Source organism: Pelmatolapia mariae, linkage group LG23 (assembly GCF_036321145.2).
Source record: "Pelmatolapia mariae isolate MD_Pm_ZW linkage group LG23, Pm_UMD_F_2, whole genome shotgun sequence".
In the NCBI taxonomy this organism is placed as follows: Eukaryota; Metazoa; Chordata; class Actinopteri; order Cichliformes; family Cichlidae; genus Pelmatolapia; species Pelmatolapia mariae.
The window spans coordinates 4326330-4347621 of NC_086246.1; the positions used below are offsets into that span (position 1 = coordinate 4326330).

At 42.8% G+C, this 21292-nt stretch overlaps 1 protein-coding gene across 2 annotated transcripts; it reads left to right on the forward strand.

Annotated features, from left to right (window-relative positions):
* Positions 1–4156: 4156 nt before the first annotated feature.
* LOC134620912 (uncharacterized) lies at positions 4157–6927 on the forward strand. 2 transcript variants are annotated; one of them, XM_063467263.1, is made up of 4 exons: positions 4157–4929; positions 5234–5392; positions 5471–5527; positions 6354–6927. In XM_063467263.1, the coding sequence occupies exons 1-4, from the start codon at positions 4368–4370 to the stop codon at positions 6599–6601; spliced, it is 1026 nt and encodes a 341-aa protein (XP_063323333.1). In that variant the 5' UTR covers positions 4157–4367; the 3' UTR covers positions 6602–6927. The 2 variants fall into 2 exon arrangements, with proteins under 2 accessions (XP_063323333.1, XP_063323334.1); XM_063467264.1 differs by having other exon boundaries at positions 5474–5527.
* Positions 6928–21292: the final 14365 nt, after the last annotated feature.

Consider the following 21292-nt stretch of genomic DNA (forward strand, 5'->3'; position numbering starts at 1 on the left):
TTGCAGTATGCTTTGGGTTGTTGTCCACCTGCACTGTGAAGCGCCGTCCAATGAGTTTTGAAGCATTTGTCTGAATATGAGCAGATAATATTGCCCGAAACACTTCAGAATTCATTGTGCTGCTTTTGTCAGCAGTCACATCATCAATAAATACAAGAGAACCAGTTCCAACCAGTTCCACTGGCAGCCATACATGCCCACGCCATGACACTTCCACCACAATGCTTCACTGATGAGGTGGTATGCTTAGGATCATGAGCAGTTCCTTTCCTTCTCCATACTCTTCTCTTCCCATCACTCTGGTACAAGTTGATGTTGGTCTCATCTGTCCATAGGATGTTGTTCCAGAACTGCGACGGTTTTTTCAGATGTCATTTGGCAAACTCTAATCTGGCCTGCCTGTTTTTGGGGCTCACCAAAGGTTTACATCTTGTGGTGAACCCTCTGTATTCACACTGGTGGAGTCTTCTCTTGATTGTTGACTCTGACGCACATACACCTACCTCCTAGAGAGTGTCCTTGATCTGGCCAACTGTTGTGAAGGGTGTTTTCTTCACCAGGGAAAGGATTCTTTGGTCATCCACCACAGTTGTGTTCCGTGGTCTTCCGGGTCTTTTGGTGTTGCTGAGCTCACCAGTGCGTTCCTTCTTTTTGGGAATGTTCTAAACAGTTGTTTTGGCCACGCCTGATGTTTTTGCAATCTCTCTGATGGGTTTGTTTTGTTTTTTCAGCCTAATGATGGCTTGCTTCACTGGTAGTGACAGCTCTTTGGATCTCATCCTGGCAGTTGACAGCAACAGGTTCAAAAAGCAAACAGCACACTTGAAATGAACTCTGGACCTTTTATTTGTTCATTGTAATTGGGGTAATGAGGGAATAACACACACCTGGCCATGGAACAGCTGAGAAGCCAATTGTCTCATTACTTTTGGTCCCTTAAGAAGTGGGAGGCACATATACAAACTGTCATAATTCCTATACTGTTCACCTGATTTGGATGTAAATACCCTCAAATAAAAGCTGACAGTCTGCAGTTAAAGCACATCTTGTTCGTTTCATTTGGAATCCATTGTGGTTGTGTATAGAGCCAAAAATGTTAGAATTGTGTCGATGTCCCAATATTTATGGACCTGACTGTAAATGTTGCAATATTTTGCTAACAGTGTCACAGTCATCGTCTGGTGTGCACAACAATATCATCTTTGGACAAGTGCATTCAGTGTGTGGGACCGGTTTCCTCCCTCAAGTGGCTTGGCTATAAGTGCAAAGGTGAGACACTTAGTGAATAGGTACAGTATATAGTAAAAAGCATTAATAGAGTTCAACAAGTTAAGACTAGCTGAAATGAACACTGCTCCCTTTTTAATCAGTGGGTGGTCACATCTAATTAAAGAAATGTAGTATTACCTCTTTGGTGCAGGACCTTGTAAAAATGGTATACTTGGGATTGTCCTCAATTCCCCATTCCATAACATAAACTGCTCAAAATAATAAAGGGAACACTTAAACAATGCGATGTAACTCCACAGACCACTTCTCAGCACCTATGCTTTCTGGCTGATGTTATGGTCACTTTTGAATGCTGGTGGTGATTTCATTTTAGTGGTAGCATGAGACAGAGTCTACAACCCACACAAGTGGCTCAGGTAGTGCAGCTCATCTAGTGTAGCACATCAATGTGAGCTGTGGCAAGAAGGTTTGCTGTGTCTGTTAGTGTAGTGTCCAGAGCATGGAGGTGTTACCTGGATGTGGAGTAGGCCATAGGAGGGCAACAACCCAGCAGCAGGACCGCTACCTCCACCTTTGTGCAAGGAGGAACAAGAGGAGCCTTGCAAAATGACCTCAAACAGGCCACAAATGTGCATCTTTCTGCTCAAATGGTCAGATGGCTTGAGGGTCCAGCGTCCACAGGTGGGGATTGAGCTTGCTGCCCAACACCATGCAGGACGTTTGACATTTGCCAGAAAACACAAAGTTTGGCAACTTCGGCACTGGCACCCTATGCTCCTCACAGCTGAAAGGAGGTTCAAACTGAGCACATGTGACAGTCTGGAGATGCCGTGGGGAACGTTCTGCTGTCTGCAACATCCTCCAGCATGATCATATTGGCAGTGGGTCAGTAATGGTGTGGGGTGGCATTTCTGTGCCTGCCAGAGAGCCTGACTGTCATTAGGTAACAAGATGAGATCCTCGGACACTTTGTGAGACCACATGCTAGTGCGTTTGGCCCTGGGGTCCACCTAATGCGAGATGACACTGGACCTCATGTGGCTGGAGTATGTCAGCAGTTCCTCCATGACAAAGGCATTGATGCTATGGACTGGCCCGCCTGTTCCCCAGACCTGAATCCAATTGAGCACATCTGGGACATCGCGTCTCACTCCATCCACCACAAACTGTCCAGGGGTTGGCGGATGCTTTAGTCTGGGTCTTGGAGGAGATCCTTCAGGAGATCGTCCGCCACCTCATCCCGAGCATGCCCAGGCATTGTAGGGAAGTCATACAGGTATCTGGAGGCCACACACATTCAACTACACACTTTCATGCCATTCAACTACCTGAAGAACAAAGTATTTAATAAGAATAATTCATTCATTCACATCTGGGATGTCCTTTTGGGGGGGGAGGGGGTTAGCAGTGTATGTGTAGTCATTAAAATATCCTTAAGTGTGAACAGTTTGTTTTTTGGGTTTTTTTCAGCATTTGACATTACTGCAATGCTTTGACAAAAAACTACTTCACTTAAATAGAACTGCAAAGCTAAATGAAGTCTATCAAAATGTGTTTCAGTTTGTTTAGGGGTCTGGCACAAATCCTGCCTTGCAAAATTGTCAAATCAGAATTGTCACCAGTCAACACAGGTGTGTATCCCATTCATATTTGGCTTGACTTTTTTTCAGTTTATTTTTTTTACCTGTCTAAAGTATTGATCAATTAAAATAACTTTTATTCTTACATTCCAGAAAGAAGAAATTTCTGAATATTCAGGGGAAGATGGATTGCCACATTCAGTTCTGGATCAAATATCAAGCGATGATGATGGCAACCACAGCATATCAGAAGAAGAATATGTGCCAGATTCAGAGTCATATGATGAAGATTCAGATGAAGACATCTCATTATTGCCAAGCACATCAAAAGGTCTGCTATGCCAAGATGACATCTCCAAAGCGCATGAACAATCAGATTCAACGAATTTAATCCACAACTTGACAAAGGACAAGCCAGAAGATAAAAGTGAGCTTTGCGAAACTGAATCAGAAAAAATGACTTTAAGTAAAAGAAATTACTGCTATTTTTGTGGCAAACCACAAGCTAAAATTTCCCGCCACCTGAAAACGCACAAAACAGCTCCTGATGTTGTGCATGCATTTTCCCTGCCTAGAGACTCAAACGAGCGTAAAAGCCTGTTAGAGAAATTGAGAAATAAGGGAAATTTTAAGCATAATGCTGCAGTGTTGCATGGTGGAGTGGGACCACTGAAAGTGAAGAGAAGACCCAAGATTAAAGCAGTAGAGGGAAAGTTTGCTCATTGCTTTTATTGTCAAGGGATGTATGTTCGCAAGGATCTTTGGAGACATGTCCGCAGATGTCCTAACAAACCAAAAGATGACACGGATAAAGAACCTGGAAGAACCAAAGTACTTGGCCTGGCTTTAACTCTGGAGTCTCAGTGTTATCCGCAGGTGTCAAGTGGAGTGTGGAAGGTTCTTGCTGTTATGAAACAAGATGAGATTGCCTCAGCTGTGCGAAATGACTTTACTGTTATTCAGTTTGCCCAGTCCCTCTACAATAAACATGGACAAGACCCTACTAAGTATGATTATATACGACAGAAGCTTCGTGAAGCGGGACGTTTGTTGTTGTGTCTGCGTACAGAATTCTCAGTGCATAACATCGAAGAAGCTATTAAGCCTGCTAACTTCCAGAGAGTTGTGCAAGCAGTAAAGAAAGTTTCAGGTTTTGATGAAGAGACACTGTCATACAAAACTCCAAGCCTTGCGCTGAAACTGGGACATACACTGCATAAAATGTCTGACATTATCCATTGTCGTGCCCTCATGACAGAGGATGGAGCCCTAATCAAGTCCACTGATGTGTTCAAGAAGTTGTATGTCTCCAAATGGTCCGAGATCGTGTCTCACCGTGCCTTGAACACATTGAGTGAGGCAAAGTTTAACAAGCCATCAACATTGCCCTTTACAGAAGATGTTCGGATTCTCCATCACTACCTTCAAAAATCTGCAGAAAGTGCCTTTTGCAGCTTGGAGAACGAAGCCACAGCTCAGAATTATGCCCAACTTGCACAAGTTACACTCTCACAAATCATTGTGTTCAATCGAAGACGTTCTGGAGAGGTTTCAAAGATGCGCCTCAAAAGTTTTCTTGAAAGAGACAAAACGGCACTCCACACAGATGTTTCCATGGGGCTCTCAGAAATGGAACAGAGACTCTGTAACTATTTCTGTAGAATAGAAATAATGGGAAAAAGGGACAGAAATGTTCCAGTTCTGCTAACACCAAGCATGCTGGATGCTCTGTCACTACTGGTTAGTAGGAGGCCTGACTGTGGTATTTGTGCCACTAATATCTACCTCTTTGCAAGACCCCGATCAATGAGTCATTACAGAGGAATGGACTCCTTGCGTGTTCATGCACACCAGTGTGGAGCAAAGCACCCTGAGTATCTAAGATCGACACAGCTCAGAAAACATGTTGCCACACTCTCACAAGTCCTTAATTTGAAAAACAATGAACTTGATCAGGTTGCAGATTTCCTGGGTCATGATATCCGCGTTCACCGCGAATTCTACAGATTACCAGTTCCCACAACACAGCTGGCCAAGATTTCCAAACTGCTTTTAACACTGGAAAAAGGACATCTTTCCCAGATCCAGGGGAAATCACTGGATGAGATCGAAATTGAAGGTTTGTATTGAAAGGAGCAAATATTAGGGCAGTAGTTGAATATTATGCTTTATCAACAGAATTAAAACCTAAAAGCACAGACCATTCTGTTAAATTTCCATGATTTAAGGTTCTTGAAGTCTGTTGTTTCATCACTTTGCAACATTTGGCAAACTGCAGAGTGGTGGCCTTAAATAGTAAAACTATGTACTGTGGAAAAAGTATAATTTCCAGTATTTGTTCTGTATTTTGTCATCTCGTTGTTAATGTGAGCTTTTTGGGGGGTTTGTGTTTGTGTTGGGTTTTTTTTCCCACAATTTCTCAGATGAAATTGCATTAAGTGATGCTGAAACAAAGGACAGTGAGAGTGAATCAGATGATGATGACACAGCACTCACAATGTCGGCGTGTGGCACCAGTGAGCCTGTACATGCAGTAGCTGATTCCACAAACACAGCGCAGCTCCAAGACACTGTAGATTGTGGTAAGTTACCACTAGCTTGGTTTCTGTGGATAAAATGTTTGTTACAAATATTAAAACTTAATCAAATTGTGTAATCAGCAGATGAAGAACCACTCATAATGCCTGCAGCAAGTGAGACTGCTGCTCCCTCTGAAGGTAAGGGGTGCAGTTGGTTCTCTAAGCTTATGGACACGTTCTTTGTAATTGCATTGCAATTCTGTCTCTCTACACCACCACAATGGATTTTAAAATCAAACAATATCCATATGTGTTAAAGTAGACTTCCTGCTTTAATTCTAGGGATTTGACGGAATCATCACAGCACAGCCATTATGCATAGTCTATTATTCTCAGAAGCTCAAGGGTAATTGTATAGCTGACAAACAATTTAATGACTGGGTGAGGCCTGTCTACAGACTACTTCATGGGACATACTATGGTGCTTGCATGATGCATTCTCATTATCCAGTTAAGTAAGTAAAAAGGTTGATTCTGTTCATCTGAACGTAGTTTTTTCAGTGGGAGAAATGTTTCGTCACTTAGATGTTTGTGCTTTAAGGTTCTTGAATTGTTCATCATCTATTGTTTCATCACTTTGCAACATATGGCAAACTGCAGAGTGGTGGCAAAAAGTCACTTGGATGAGTGACAAAATGTTTCTCCCACTGAAAACGCTACATCCAGATTAACAGAATCAACGTTTTGGGATTTACTTACCTGGATGATTGAGCATGCATCAAGAGACTTTTATTCAACTTTTTATTCAGTCTTTTATTCACAGTGGAACACTAAATGTTGTCTCATTTTAGAAATTTGATAAATTTTCAAAGAGAATTTTAGCTCGTTTTGATATTGATGGTACCAACACATTTCAGAAGTTAGGACAGGGTAGCATCCATTCTTTTTACAAGCAAATGATTTTTGGGTTTTTTTTTTGTTTGGTTTGTTTGTTTTAACTACTACTACTTTATATATCTTCCAGATAAAAATGCTGCTCAATCCCACAATTCCCGAAGAGCTCCCAAAAACATGTGGTCCAAGGCTGAGGTTGCTGCAGTGATGAGGCATTTTAAAGACCACATAAACGAAGGGAAACTGGCCACCAAAAATGAATGCAGTCATTGCAAATTGGTAGAAGATCCGATGTTGGCAGGAAGAACAGTTCAAAACATAAGAGATTTTGTAAGAAACAGAGGATTAACTGCAAAAAGGCAGAAAAAAATGAACTAAAATAACTGTTTAGCCAGATGTGGTTTTACATCTTGGTCAGATGGCCAAACTGTTGTTAAAACTGAGTTATTGTGCAGCAGGCTGCCTGATGTTCTGTTTAAAAAAAAGTTCTTGTTAATTACAGAAGTAGTTTGTATTTCATAATTTTTTTATTTAATTTATTTAGTTTTTTTGACAGGTTCTTATTTTAATATATTTTTTTTGACAGGTTATATTTAAAATAAAAAAATATAAATGCATATTTTCTCCCCTTAATATTTACCTTTAAACTTCTATATTTTTATATTTCTGTGGTTAGCGTGGGCATTTTTGTCCATAGGGTTAGGGTTAGGGTTAGATTTCTTTTTTATTTATGGTTAAAATTAATGTTCAGATCCATTAATTTTATGGTTAAAATTAATGTTCAGATCCAAGAACACTAATAAAATGATGTCCCAGTAATCCTGTGTCCTGTCAGATGTGTATTCATGGTAATGATGAGCTATTTAATAATGACATCATTGTCCCTTTAAAGTCCCGATATTGGTTTTTGTGGACCTCATAAAACACATCGTTGTCAAGTGGACAATGTCTCCACAAAACACAATAGAGTCTGGTTGGTGTGTATAAGTGTATCTAGACTTCTATAGGGAGTGTATTAGGTCTGAAGTGACCCAAATTTTTTTCAGATTTTTTCGAACACTTTAACCTCGCTCCCTTGGCTCTAAGTCCTCTGGAAACGGTAGTCCCCGTAAACCACCGCCGGGCGGATTGACGTAGTATAGTCCCGCCATACCACATACACCCGTATGTGTGTGTGTGTGTGTGTGTGTGTGTGTATGTGTGTGTGTGTGTACGGGTTCGTACTATCCTGGTGGGGACCAAAATCTGACTTTTACTATCCTGGTGGGGACTTTCTGCACCGTGGGGACCAAAATCCAGGTCCCCTCGGGGTTGAAAGCAATTTTCACACTCAAAATGCGGTTTTACTGTCAGGGTTACAATTAGGTTATGGTTAGGTTTAGGGTAAGGGTTAGGGTTAGGCATTCATTTTTAATGGTTAGGGTTAGGGTAAGGGGCTAGGGAAAGCATTATGTCAATGGGATGTCCCCACGAGGATAGCAAACCAGACATGTGTGTGTGTGTGTGTGTGTGTGTGTGTGTGTGTGTGTGTAAAAGCCACCCCTGCACTAATTACTGATAGTTGAGAACAAGTCTTTGTGTATTAACAGGTTTACACTCTATGAAACCGATTTTTCTTACAAATATGATTTTTACATTAACATGTGGTTTCACAAAGTGTAACTGTTAAGGCTATAGTTTAGATGGTTGTCTTTAAAACCTTCACTGAAGAGTCTTGTTGGAGACAGCCACAGCTTTACCTCACTGTAGCAGGGGTGAACAAGTGGTTGCAAGTCCATTTAGGTCAGAATTCATATGATTACAACCAATATGTATTAGAATAAACGAAACAAATGTGCAATGAACATGTCTGGAGTCACTGTTAAAAAGTCTTATGGCAGTGGGGTTAAAGGACCTCCTGAACCTCTGATTCCTGCAGTGCAGTGAGGTGAGCCTCTGCAGCTCCTACTGTCCTGTGAGGATGATTAGGCGATCACCAACACCAGCTCCTTGGTGTTGGTTTTCGGAAGAAAACTCTTCTTATTTCTGCAGTCAGTTAAATAAATCTATCATAACACAGTACATTTTAACATAATGACCTTATGTTTATTTATGTCTTTTAACCATTATTTCAAATTCAAAGAATCCTGTTTGAAACATTTATTAAACTTATAGAATTAAATTTCTGCTAGTTGTTTTTTGTTGCAATAAAATCTAGCATATTAATACTTAAATGTACATATATTTTTCACGTTTTCAATGCCAATTTTGTGTAATGGCGAAGTTTCCCACTACCCGTGAATGCCTCTTTTTTACGTCTACGGCTGACTCCTGAAGCTCCGCCCACTCTCTGCTCGATCCCTGCCGGTAAGCCTGCTTCTCTGTCTCTCTTCTCTGAAATAAAATGTCTATAAGCTGTTTGAGTGATTTATCCAGTTGTTGTTAGTGACTTATAAAGCCAGTCGAAGTATAAGTCATGTTAAAGTAACACAATGGCTGTTTTTTTAGTGAAACGTTGTAATTTTTGTATTTAAAAGGAGTGTTTAGCATGCTAGCCCTAACAACCTAAGCGCTAACCCCTAGCCTAGCTCCTATAGGCCTAGTGTGAAATTAATATGGTTCATTTGATTGTTTAATACAGTTATTGTGTTGTATCTGGTTCAATCGGTGTATTGGTGTTTCTGAGTCTCTTAGGGAAGCTGAAGTTAGTTCTCCTCTTCATAAATCAGTCAGTTAAAACGGCCTCATTCTTTAGGTTATAAGGTAATGAGCCGCCATTTTAGAACCACTGATTAACTGCTGAAGCAGCAGGGTCGGCAACTTCAAAGGAGCCATTTTACTGCCTCTGACTGAAGGCCGGGAGAAAAAGATTCACGTGCCTGTGCGGGTTAATTAACAGAAGGGAGAGAGAGAGAGGATAAAACACATAATATAAGAATAATAACATTTCTTAACAAGAAGTTTTTTTAATTAATCAATTTTAGTTTTTTAGTTAAATTTTAAGAAGTATTTAACAAACACTTGTTTGTGCAGGTTGGTTGGTTTTTAAGTAAAACCTACCTACACCTGCAGCTCTGTTTAACTTCTCACTTTGTGAAAAATTGATGACATACAAAAAGGCCACCTTCAAATAAATAAAATGCAGCAGTGCACCATTAATATTATTAATATGATATGTAGATATTTAAAACAACAACATATTAAATTAAACTAAATGACACTGTGTGCAGGTGATAATATTTTGGGAAAGAATTTGAATGCAGACCAACTCAAATGTTGAAGCCTACAAATATATCACCCGGGCTTTCATTTATGTTTGCTCATGCTTTTAAATTGTGATGTCACAATTTGATAAAGTGTGCAGTGCTAGGTGTAGCAAATCATTGCTTATTAAATCTACTGTGTTATCTAATAGCACCAAACTAATAGAGCTATCACATAACTGAGAAACTTGTGTGGCTTATTACAAATGGATGAAACCAAATTTTACCTTAATGAAGGCAGTAATCTCTAATAAGGTGTAGAAAAAAGAGGTGAGTTGTTTATATTCCAGCTGTGGTAAACAAATAAGTGTACTGAATCTTTTGGACTACACAGAGTGATGTAGTATTGACTCTGATGCTGATCTGATTTGTCTCATTCTGTATTTTTGTGCTTTGTCTTTTGTTACACAGAGTGAAAGAGATCTTTGGTTTTGCCTTTGCTGGTAAGTAAACAGTGATTGTAACTGAAGCAGTATGAACCTGGCATTGCGTAGCACGTTTGACGACTTGCATACAGTAGTTTGACCTTTTGTGATATGTTTCCATTTACTGATTGGCAAAAACACAGGATTTGTGACCTGTAGCAGCAAAGCCCCCACACAGGGCCGCTGACTGTCCCTGAAAATGTCCCTGAAGTTTAAAAGCTCATTTATGTATGATTTAAATTTCTTATGGCTCATCAAATCCAAACATAGCTAAATGTCAGATGTCTTTATCCAGGTGTTCATTTTCTCCTTATGTTTGTGGATTTAAGTAGCAGACAAAACAATGAAAGTGTTTTAGGGGAGTCAGTATAAGTGGTTGCTCAAACACCTAAGAGCTGCACAGGTATTGATTTATATTGTCTCTCAAATTCTGCTGATGTATTACATTAAAGTCAGAACACTGTAGAAGTATTTTGCCTGACTCGGTATAAGTAATAGCTTTAACAGTTAAGCAATAATAAAAACGAAGGGAACCAGAGGTGTGAGTGGACATTGTTAGGTACATTACAGCCAGTGTGTCTAATTGGTTTATTACTTATTTAGTGAACATAATATGTTTTAAAATTAAATAGAAATGTTGCCAAAAAGGGACATTGCAACATACATAAATATTCCTAGCAACTGGTACAATGAAAGGACTTTGTAGTGTAATATTTTAAGACATTTCATTTTAATCACAAAACATGGTGCAAGTCTGTTATGGTAACATGTCAATATTTATATGTATTTTAGGATTTGCATATTTATATCAGACTAACCAAACCATGATGAGGTTTTCTGTTGCTTCTGATTTAAAGAATTACTTTTTATTTAATGTTTTTAACCTGAAAGGACATTAAAAGTTTTGGTTTTTCACACTTTATTAAAACTGACCTGTTGTAGAAAATGTTGGAGCCACAAGGCTTCTGTGTAGGAAATATTTGGTGTATCCTGCACTTGTGCCAACAAATATTGGTGCCTGTAGTAATAATGCTTTTATTACACATGCTAAAGCCATGTGAGACCCTGCAGTTCAATTATCTCCTCTTTACACTACAGTGAACTTAAAAAAGTAAAGTAATTGAGGATTTTACTAGTTAATTTGTGTCACAGTCATTTGGATTGTGTGTGAAGAGGCTCTACAGTCTGAATCATCAAACAGTGATCTGATGAATTGTTTCCTTTCTCTAGACTGCTGATCTGATCGTCTCAAGTCTGGTAAGTAAAGGTTTGTCTGAGGTGCAGTGCTGGGAAATGTTTCTCATTATAGGAGATTCAGTGTAGTGCAGTGAGTGAGCACAGCTATTGGTGATCATCAAAAGTCATCAAATCCTAGAAAAGTCTATGTAAACATTTCCAGACTTACAGATCTCGCTTATCATCATACTACATTTTTAATTAGGCCCTAATATCGGCCATGCTAAGTTTATTATAGATTTAGCGGGGTGTGTATTAAACATGCCCCATATTTGACTGAAATATGTACAAACTGCTGTATAGGAGTCATCTGTCTCCAAATTTTTCATTTTGCCAAAAGTCATACTGAGTAAATTATTTTTTACTTTTATGTTAACGGCTCCCCAGACATTATGATATACTGTTGTACCAGGTAAGTACACACAGAAACGGGAACTTGAGACCTTTGGGCATTTAGGAACATGTGATGTGTCATAAGTTTGAGTTGAGTACATGTGAAGTGTTTAAAGCAGGTGGTCTGAAACTGTCTGCTCTAACTTCATTGTGTGGGTTTAGCTTGACCACATAATGTTTACAGTAAGTTACTGTAGCACCACATCTTGGTTTACAGACTCTGTTTGTTTTTGTTAATAGAATGCAAAAATGTCCTTAGAAATGTTCCACCATTATGTTAAACATTTTCATTCAGTTGAATCTAATAATGTGCTGTACAACTCTTCAGTGTGTAATGATATACATGTTCTGTATTTTTTGGACTGTAAGGTGCACTAAATTCTAAGGCACATCAAGTCAAACAAAACAGATAAGTCAAACTTTATTCAACTCATTTACAATAACTCTCAACATTGTTCAGTTGTAAGACATAAAATACAGAACAATGCATTCACTTTTCAGGATTTGTGTATTGATGAATGTGGATTGATCAGTTTGAAATCTGCTTCATAAGCATGGCTCTCAACAGGTGCCAGGCCCTTATACACACACACACACACCATATTATGTCTAAGCACAGTATGAATTACTCTATGAGGGTGCTGACTATGGTAGCCATGCTCCGACAATACATCAAGTGGTGCTGCTTTGTAGCTTACCAAAGACATACTAAAACATTTGTCAGATTTTTGAGTGCTGTGTACCACATAGAATTGGTTTGAAATCAGTAAGCGCAACCATATATAAGGTGCACTGTCTATTTTTGAGAAAATTAAAGGCTTTTAAATGTGCCTTATAGTCTGAAAAATACGGTAAAGCCAGGTTTATTGGAAGTGTGTCTAAATCCACTTTCTTTCTGTCTTACAGGTGACCTGCTCCAGAAACCCTCTCCCTCTATCATTAACAAGCAATTCAGTCTGTCCTATCACTCTCCCTCTCCCTGCTCCATCTTTTTTGACAAGCCATTCTATCTTCTATCATTTCTCCGCCATGAGCTCTATCTAATTTGACAAGCTTGAACCTGAGTTGAAACGCAATCCTGTGACTTGAAATCAAGTTTTACCAGAATCTAAGTTTTTGGAATTGAAGTTACCAGAACTTCGTCAATCTGTTTTCAGAATTCTGAGAGATCTCCGCTCTCACTGCTCCATCTTTCCTGTCGTTAAACTCTCTCACATCCAGTCATTTTGCTGGAAATTACAAGTAAAAAGTTGAATTTACAGTAATACAATTACAGTACAGTAGAACTCACTGTAGAAACTACTTACAGAGCCCTACATTTGTCATTTTAATTTTGCATTACACTTTGAAATAAACACTGATAGTTTGGCTTACAAGTCCAATTTGATAAATTATATAAACTTATATACACCTTTTTTGAGATATATTTGTAGTAAGATAATCTGGTTATTTTGTAATTCAGACTCTTATATTCACATAAATATTAAATTTGATTCAAATACATTTTTTAAGTCTGTTTCATTGGTTATAACATTTGACTACAAGTTTATACTATTAAGGACAAACCCTTTTTTGTCACTCAGTGTAAGTGTTCAGTTACAATTGTCATCTAGAGGCTCTCCTGAGAACCCAGACTTCCTGTTTCCTGACTGCTGCAGAACAACCAGCTGAAGAATCCCCATCGCCTGTCATCTGATCACCTCACCATCACAGCTCATATTTGCTTTAAATTTTAAATATCTGAAAGATTTACACAGTCTACTTAAAAGTTAAGAGTTTTATTATAGCCTGTTGATTGATTGTTGAGATTTATTCTGCATATTACATTACAGAAGTATAGACCTATTTGTTATCCAGTCTGGTTAAAGAAAAATAGAAGTAATAATATACAGTTTTTGAAAAAAGTTACAATAAAACAGACCAAAGTGTTTTCAAAGAACTTTAAATAACTTTTATATTGAGTTTGTATTTAAGTCAGCCTTTTATATTCTGATAAATCTCTGATTTAATAGTCATTAAAGTCATTAGTTTTTCAGTGTTTACAAGTTGACTTTTGTTTACAATTGTGTATACATATAAGTTCCAGTTTGTACTTCAACAAAATGCCAAGAAAAGGTCAAAGGTCGCAGTCCCAGAAGCTTAGATGGCAAAAGCAGAAAGAACAGGTAAATGTTTCTCAGACCGGTGAGCAGGTAAAGGTGTCCGCTACAAGTATTCCCAGTCCAGAAGTGCAGAGCAGTGCTCAGACAGCTGCAGTGTCTTATGCAGATGTGGTAAAGAGAGGTGTTCGCTCAGCATGTGTGCCAGATGCTAAAGTACAGCAGGTAATCCAGACTGAACCCCAGGTAACTGTGCAAACGCAGCATTATGGAGAAGCTCCAGGACCGTCTCATGTACAGGTTACAAACAGTGAAACTCGTCCACGAGTGAGTAGCATCTGTGCGTCCCGAAGCCAGGCCTCTCCTAAGTATGGAAAGTACCGGAATCAGCAATGCATGGCGAACAGTTTGGTTTTCCTGTCATTCTTACATGAGGATGAATTCATTACGAGAGCAGATCTTAACCATGTGTTGGACAAAGGCCATGCCATGCATTCAGATGCCAGAAAGAGGTTTGTGAACAGCGTGTTTCTAGCCACTGATGAGCTTCCCTCAGTGGTCACCAGCCGCAGTCATGAGTATCAAGTGGACATGTCTCAGATTGCTCTTTACGGCACATTTGATGGTACAGATCATCTTCAGAGTCTTGAACAGGGACTACAGTGTTTGGTTTCAGTGGTTCGCTACGCTTTGCTAGTCATGGGAGGAAACGTCATTGCAGTTTGCAGGCTGACTTCAGGTGAATACGCATATTTTGACCCTCACTCACGTAAGTCTACAGGAATGCCATTGTCGCTAGCTGTAAGTGGTGGAACTGCAGTTATGTTAAAATTCACACGTCTTAACGACATGATTGACAGGATCAAATGCTTGTACCGAATGTTTAGCATCGCACCAACCAGCACTTATGAGCTACAGCCTGTCGAGTTTCACAGTGAAAACGCTGCTGACCAAAGAGATGCTAATCAAACCACCAAATACAGACAAACCGCTGGAAGTGTTCCAGCCGTAGCTTTAAATGAACCTGTCCATGAATTAAATTCCCAAACAACCACTGAGCAGACACGGAAAACTGTTACGGAGACTGTAATCACTGAAGTGACATTATCCAGAGTGGATTATTCAGATGAGACAGCTGCTACTGAACACAAGAATCGTCCTTCTGATTATTTACAGAAAGAAACCTCTGCATCTTCTGTGAGAGAAACTCATGTAATATCAGATGCTGTTCCTCAGAATGATTCAAACACTGTCTCCTGTTCAACTAGGGCAACACAGGAACTGCCACATAAAATTTTGAAACGTGATAAACAGGAAGCACAAAAAATGAGGAGAAGGTCACTGGCCCAACAGAAATTACCACAAACAAAGGAGATGTACAGTTGTGATGAAAGCTTTAGGGCAAAGAAAAGAAATTCCAGTAGAAAGTCTAATGATCCAGATCACAGACAGAAGAAGAGAGTGTACAAAAATAATCTGTATAAACTAAATGCTACATATAGAGAGAAACAGACAGAACATTTGAGAAAGATCTATAAAGAAAGAGATGATTTTAAGGAAAAACAGAAGGAGCAAATGAAAAGGCTGTATAGAGAAAGTGCTAAAATTAGAGAGAAAAAAAGGGAACGTGTAATAAGAACATACAAAGACAATCCTATAATCCGAGAAAAGCAGAAAGAACATATAAGGAGAACATATAAAGAGTCTTCTATATTCCGAGAAAAGCAGAAAGAACGTTTAAGGAGAACGTATAGAGAGTCTTCTATATTCCGAGAAAAGCAGAAAGAACGATTAAGAAGAACATATAGAGAGTCTTCTATATTCCGAGAAAAGCAGAAAGAACGTATGAGAAGAACATATAGAGAGTCTTCTATATTCCGAGAAAAGCAGAAAGAACGTATAAGAAGAACATATGGAAGTTCTGTTGAATTCAGAGAGAAACATAAAGCCTGCATGAGGTCATATGTATATAAACTATATCAAGAAAGTGAAGAATTTAAAAAGAAAAAACTATCTTACAGCACTAAACGTTATGGAGAAGAGAGACAATTTCAGCAACAACACAAAGAGAATATGAGAGAACGAATGAGAGTAAAATATTGGAACGTTTTTTCTTTTAGACAGATGCATAATATCAGATGTGCAATGAATATAAAAAGAAAATATCGTCAGATGCATCGACCAGCTGAAAGTTTACAGTGTCATCCAGATAACAGTTTAATGAATGAGGCCATATCTCGTTTCAGATCAAACATTAAATCAGCACCATCTTATGTTTGTACTGTTTGTCTAAAAGCTTCTTTTCCTAATCAGGTGAAAATCTGCAAAAGAGAAAATTACTCAAAACACCAAACTGTAGCTCAGCAGTGTCTAACTGGTAAATTTGTTCATATGTGTGATGAAGCATGTAATGATCACTGCAGCTTTCCTGTTGAGAGAAAAAAGGAGTATATCTGTCACACGTGTCACAGTTCCCTCAAAAGTGGACGCATGCCAAGGCTTGCTGCTGTCAATGGTTTAGAACTGCAGGATATTCCAGCTGAACTGTGTGATCTTAACATTCTGGAGAGACATCTGATTGCCAAATGCATACCATTTGCTAAGATTATTCCTCTTCCAAAGGGCAGACAGAGACTCATACGTGGTAATGTGGTGTGTGTACCATCTGAGGTCCAACAAACAGTTGACTGTTTACCTAGGCTCAGAAACCAATCACAGATAATGAGGATCAAGCTTAACCCTTGTGCGGCCTGGACCAAAAAAAAAAAACAAAAGGGAGGGGGGGGTCACGCAGACCCCGGCAGCGCAGACCCAGGTCTCGTCGCGAAACAGGGCCCCGGCTCGGGGTGGGGGCGGATGGGGGTCAGGTGGACCCCCAGCTATAGCGGGTCTCGTCACAGCGTCGGACAAAGGCACCTAATCGGCTGTAACCCTCCATCGATCGGGTAAGTTACGATGGCAAACCTTGGGGTCTGGAGGGACCCCCAAGCGCCAAGGCAACAACTCTCAACTTCACATCATCATCTTCATCATCATCATCATCATCGTCTCCTTCTCGAGAGTGTTCGCGTAAACCGGCCTCAGTGAGGACCTCGGGCGCTCTGTGTTCCGTGGGTACTCTGTGACCCCTTAGTAATGGTGATGGGGTATTTCGCAACCCCAATGCACATTCGTAAGTTACAATGACAAACACTGGGGTCTGGAGGGACCCCGAACTGCCGGAGGAAACAACTCTCAACTTCCCATCATCATCATCATCATCATCATCATGATCATCTCCTTCTTGGCAGTGGTCGCGTAAACCAGCCTAAGTGAGGACCTCGGACTCTCCTTGCCTCCCCGTCCTCCTTCCTCCTTCTGCTCTGTTCTCCTGCTCCTCACAGACGAGCGCTTAGCTGAATGGGCCCCGGGTTACGCGTAAACCGTTGTAAGTGAGGACCTCGGACTCTCTCTGACTCCCTGTCCTCTTTCCTCCTTCTGCTCCGTTCTCCTGCGCCTCGCAGGTGAGCGCATAGCCAGATGGCCCCGAGTTACGCGTAAATAGGCCTAAGCGGGGACCTCAGGCGCTCTGTGTTCCATGGATAATGTGTGACCCTTTAGGAATCGCGATGGGGTATTTCGCAACCCCAATGCACATTCGTAAGTTACAATGGCAAACACTGGGGTCTGGAGGGACCCCGAACGGCCGGAGGAAACAACTCTAAACTTCACATCATCATCATCATCATCATCATCATCATCGTCTCCTTCTCTGCAGTTTTCGTGTAAACGGGCCTAAGTGAGGACCGGGGGTGCTTTCTACTCCGCGATTACTAAGTGGTCAAAGTGTACCCACCATGGGGTATTTCGCAACCTCAATGCACATTTGTAAGTTACGATGGCAAACACTGCGGTCTGGAGGGACCCCGAACGGCCGGAGGAAACAACTCTCAACTTCACATCATCATCATCATCGTCTCGTTTTCAGCAGTGTTCGCGTAAACGGGCCTAAGTGAGGACCGGGGGTGCTTTCTACTCCGCGATTACTAAGTGGTCAAAGTGTACCCACCATGGGGTATTTCGCAACCTCAATGCACATTTGTAAGTTACGATGGCAAACACTGCGGTCTGGAGGGACCCCGAACGGCCGGAGGAAACAACTCTCAACTTCACATCATCATCATCATCATCATCATCATCATCTTCTCCTTCTCGGTTGTGTTCGCGTAAAGCGACCTAAGCAAGGACCTCGGACTCCCCCTGTCTCAGCATCCTCCTTTCTCCTTCTCCTCGGTTCTCCTGCGCCTCGCTGTCCGACGCTTAGCTTTGCAGAGGGCAGTGTTCGCGTAAACCGGCTTCCATGAGGACCTCGGACTCCCCCTGTATCCTTATCCTCCTACCTCCTGCTGCTCTGTTCTCCTGCTCCTCGAAGGCGAGCAGTTAGCTGGATGGGCCCCGGGTTACGCGTAAACCGGCCTAAGCGGGGAACTTGAACTCTCCCTGCCTCCTGGTCCTCCTACCTCCTTCTGTTCCGTTCTCCTGCTCCTCGCAGGCAAGCGCCTAGCTGGTGGGCCCCGGGTTACGCGTAAACATCATCGTCTCGTTTTCGACAGTGTTCGCATAAACGGATCTCAGTGAGGACCTCGGACTCTCCCTGCCTCAGCGTCCTCCTTCCTCCTTCTGCTCCGTTCTCCTCCTCCTCGCAGGCGAGCGCCTAGCCGGATGGGTTCAAGGTTACACGAAAACGGCCCTAAGTGAGGACCTCGGACTCTCCCTGCCTCCAAGTCCTCCTTCCTCCTGCTGCTCCGTTCTCCTGCTCCTCACAGGCGAGCGCTTAGCGTGATGGGCCTCGGGTTAGGTGTAAACCGGCCTTCGAGAGGAGCAGGGATGTTCTCTACTCCACGTTTACTATGGGGTCAAAGCGTACCCACGATGGGGTATTTCGCAACCCCAATACACATTCGTAAGTTACGATTGAAAACACTGGGGTCTGGAGGGACCCCGAACCGCCATTCGTAAGTTACGATGGCAAACACTGGCGTCCGGAGGGACCACGAACCACCGTGGGAAACAACTCTCAACTTCACATCATCATCATCATCATCGTCATTATCGTCGTCTCCTTCTCGGCAGTGTTCGCGTAAACGGGCCTAAGTGAGGACCTCGGACTCTCCCTGCCTCCACGTCCTCATTCCTCCTTCTGTTCCGTTCTCCTGCTCCTCACAGGGGAGCGTTTAGGCGGATGGGCCTCGGGTTACGTGTAAAACGGCCTTCGAGAGCAGCACGGATGTTCTCTACTCCATGATTACTATGGGGTCAAAGCGTACCCACGATTGGGTATTTCGCAACCCCAATACACATTCGTAAGTTACGATGGCAAACACTGGGGTATGGAGGGACCCCGAACCGCCATTCGTAAGTTACGATGGCAAACACTGGGGTCCGGAGGGACCCCGAACCGCCGGAGGAAACAACTCTCAACTTTACATCATCATTATCATCATCATCATCATCATCATCGTCGTCTCCTTCTCGGCAGTGTTCGCGTAAATGGGCCTGAGTGAGGACCTCAGACTCTCCCTGCCTCCAAGTCCTCCTTCCTCCTTCTGTTCCGTTCTCCTGCTCGTCACAGGGGAGCGTTTAGCCGGATGGGCCTCGGGCTATGCGTAAACCGGCCTTCGAGAGGAGCAGGGATGTTCTCTACTCCACGATTACTATGGGGTCAAAGCGTACCCACGATGAGGTATTTTGCAACCCCAATACACATTCGTAAGTTACGATTGCAAACACTGGGGTCTGGAGGGACCCCGAACCGCCATTCGTAAGTTACGATGGCAAACACTGGGGTCCGGAGGGACCCCAAACCGCCGGAGGAAACAACTCTCAACTTCACACCATCATCATCATCGTCGTCTCTTTCTCGGCAGTGTTCGCGTAAACGTCCCTAAGTGAGGACTTCGGACTCTCCCTGCCTCCAAGTCCTCCTTCCTCCTTCTGTTCCGTTCTCCTGCGCGTCACAGGGGAGCGTTTAGCCGGATGGGCCTCGGGTTATGCGTAAACCGGCCTTCGAGAGGAGCAGGGATGTTCTCTACTCCACGATTACTATGGGGTCAAAGCGCACCCACGATGGGGTATTTTGCAACCCCAATACACATTCGTAAGTTGCGATTGCAAACACTGGGGTCTGGAGGGACCCCGAACCGCCATTCGTAAGTTACGATGGCAAACACTGGGGTCCGGAGGGCCCCCGAACCGCCGGAGGAAACAGCTCTCAACTTCACATCATCATCATCGTCTCCTTCTCGGCAGTGTTCGCGTAAACGCGCCTAATTGAGGACCTCGAACTCTCCCTGCTTCCAAGTCCTCATTCCTCCTTCTGTTCCGTTCTCCTGCTCCTCACAGGCGAGCGCTTAGCCGGATGGGCCTCGGGTTACGCGTAAAACGGCCTTCGAGAGGAGCAGGGATGTTCTCTACTCCACGATTACTATGGGGTCAAAGCGTACCCACGATGGGGTATTTCGCAACCCCAATACACATTCGTAAGTTGCGATTGCAAACACTGGGGTCTGGAGGGACCCCGAACCGCCATTCGTAAGTTACGATGGCAAACACTGGGGTCCGGAGGGACCCCGAACCGCCGGAGGAAACAACTCTCAACTTCACATCATCATCATCATCATCATCATCGTGGTCTCCTTCTCGGCAGTGTTCGCGTAAACCGGCCTAAGTGAGGACCTCGGACTCTCTTTGCCTCCTAGTCCTGCGACCTCCTTCTGTTCCATTCTCCTGCTCCTCGCAGGTGAGCGCTTTGCCAGATGGGCCTTGGGTTACGCGTAAATGGGCCTGAGTGAGGACCTCGGGCTCTCCGTTGCTCCTCGTCTGCCTTGCTCCTTCTCCATCGTTCTCCTGCGCCTCGCTAGAGTACGCTTAGGTTTGCAGAGGGTGGGTTTCGCGAACACCCTCTTCGGTGAAGACCTTGGGATCTCCGTTGCTCCCCGTCTTCCTTGCCCCTTCTACATTACTCTCAAGTGCCTCGCTAGTGAAAGAGCAGCTGTTTGGCTTGCCTATTACGCGAACACCATCCTCCGTTTGGACTTCAGACACTCCTTGCCTCCTCCTCATCCTTGCTCCCTCTACATCATTCAGATGCTCCTCGCTACCGTACGCTTAGGTCTCCGGAGGGCCGGTTTCGCGAACACCCCCCTTCGGTGAGGACCTCGGGCTTTCCGTGCCTCCGTGTCCTCCTTGCTTTCTCTCCATCATTCTCAAGTACCTCGCTAGTGAAAGCGCAGCTTTTTGGCCTGCCCATTACGCGAACACCGCCCTCTGTTTATGCTCCTCGCTAGCATACGCTTATGTCTGCGGAGGGCCGGTTTCGCGAACACCCCCTTCGGTGAGGACCTCGGGATCTCCGTTGCTCCGCGTCCTCCTTGCTCCTTCTCCTTCGTTCTCATGCGCCTCGCTAGTGAAAGAGAAGCTGTTTGGCCTGCCTAGTACACGAACACCGCCCTCGGTTTATGCTCCTCGCGAGAGTAGGCTGAGGTCTGCGGAGGGCCTATTACGCGAACACCGCCCTCCAGTTGGACCTCGGGCTCTCCGTTGCTCCTCGTCCTCCTTGCTCCCTCTACATCCTTCTCAAGCGCCTCGCTAGTGAAAGCTCAGCTGTTTGGCCTGCCCATTACGCGAACACCGCCC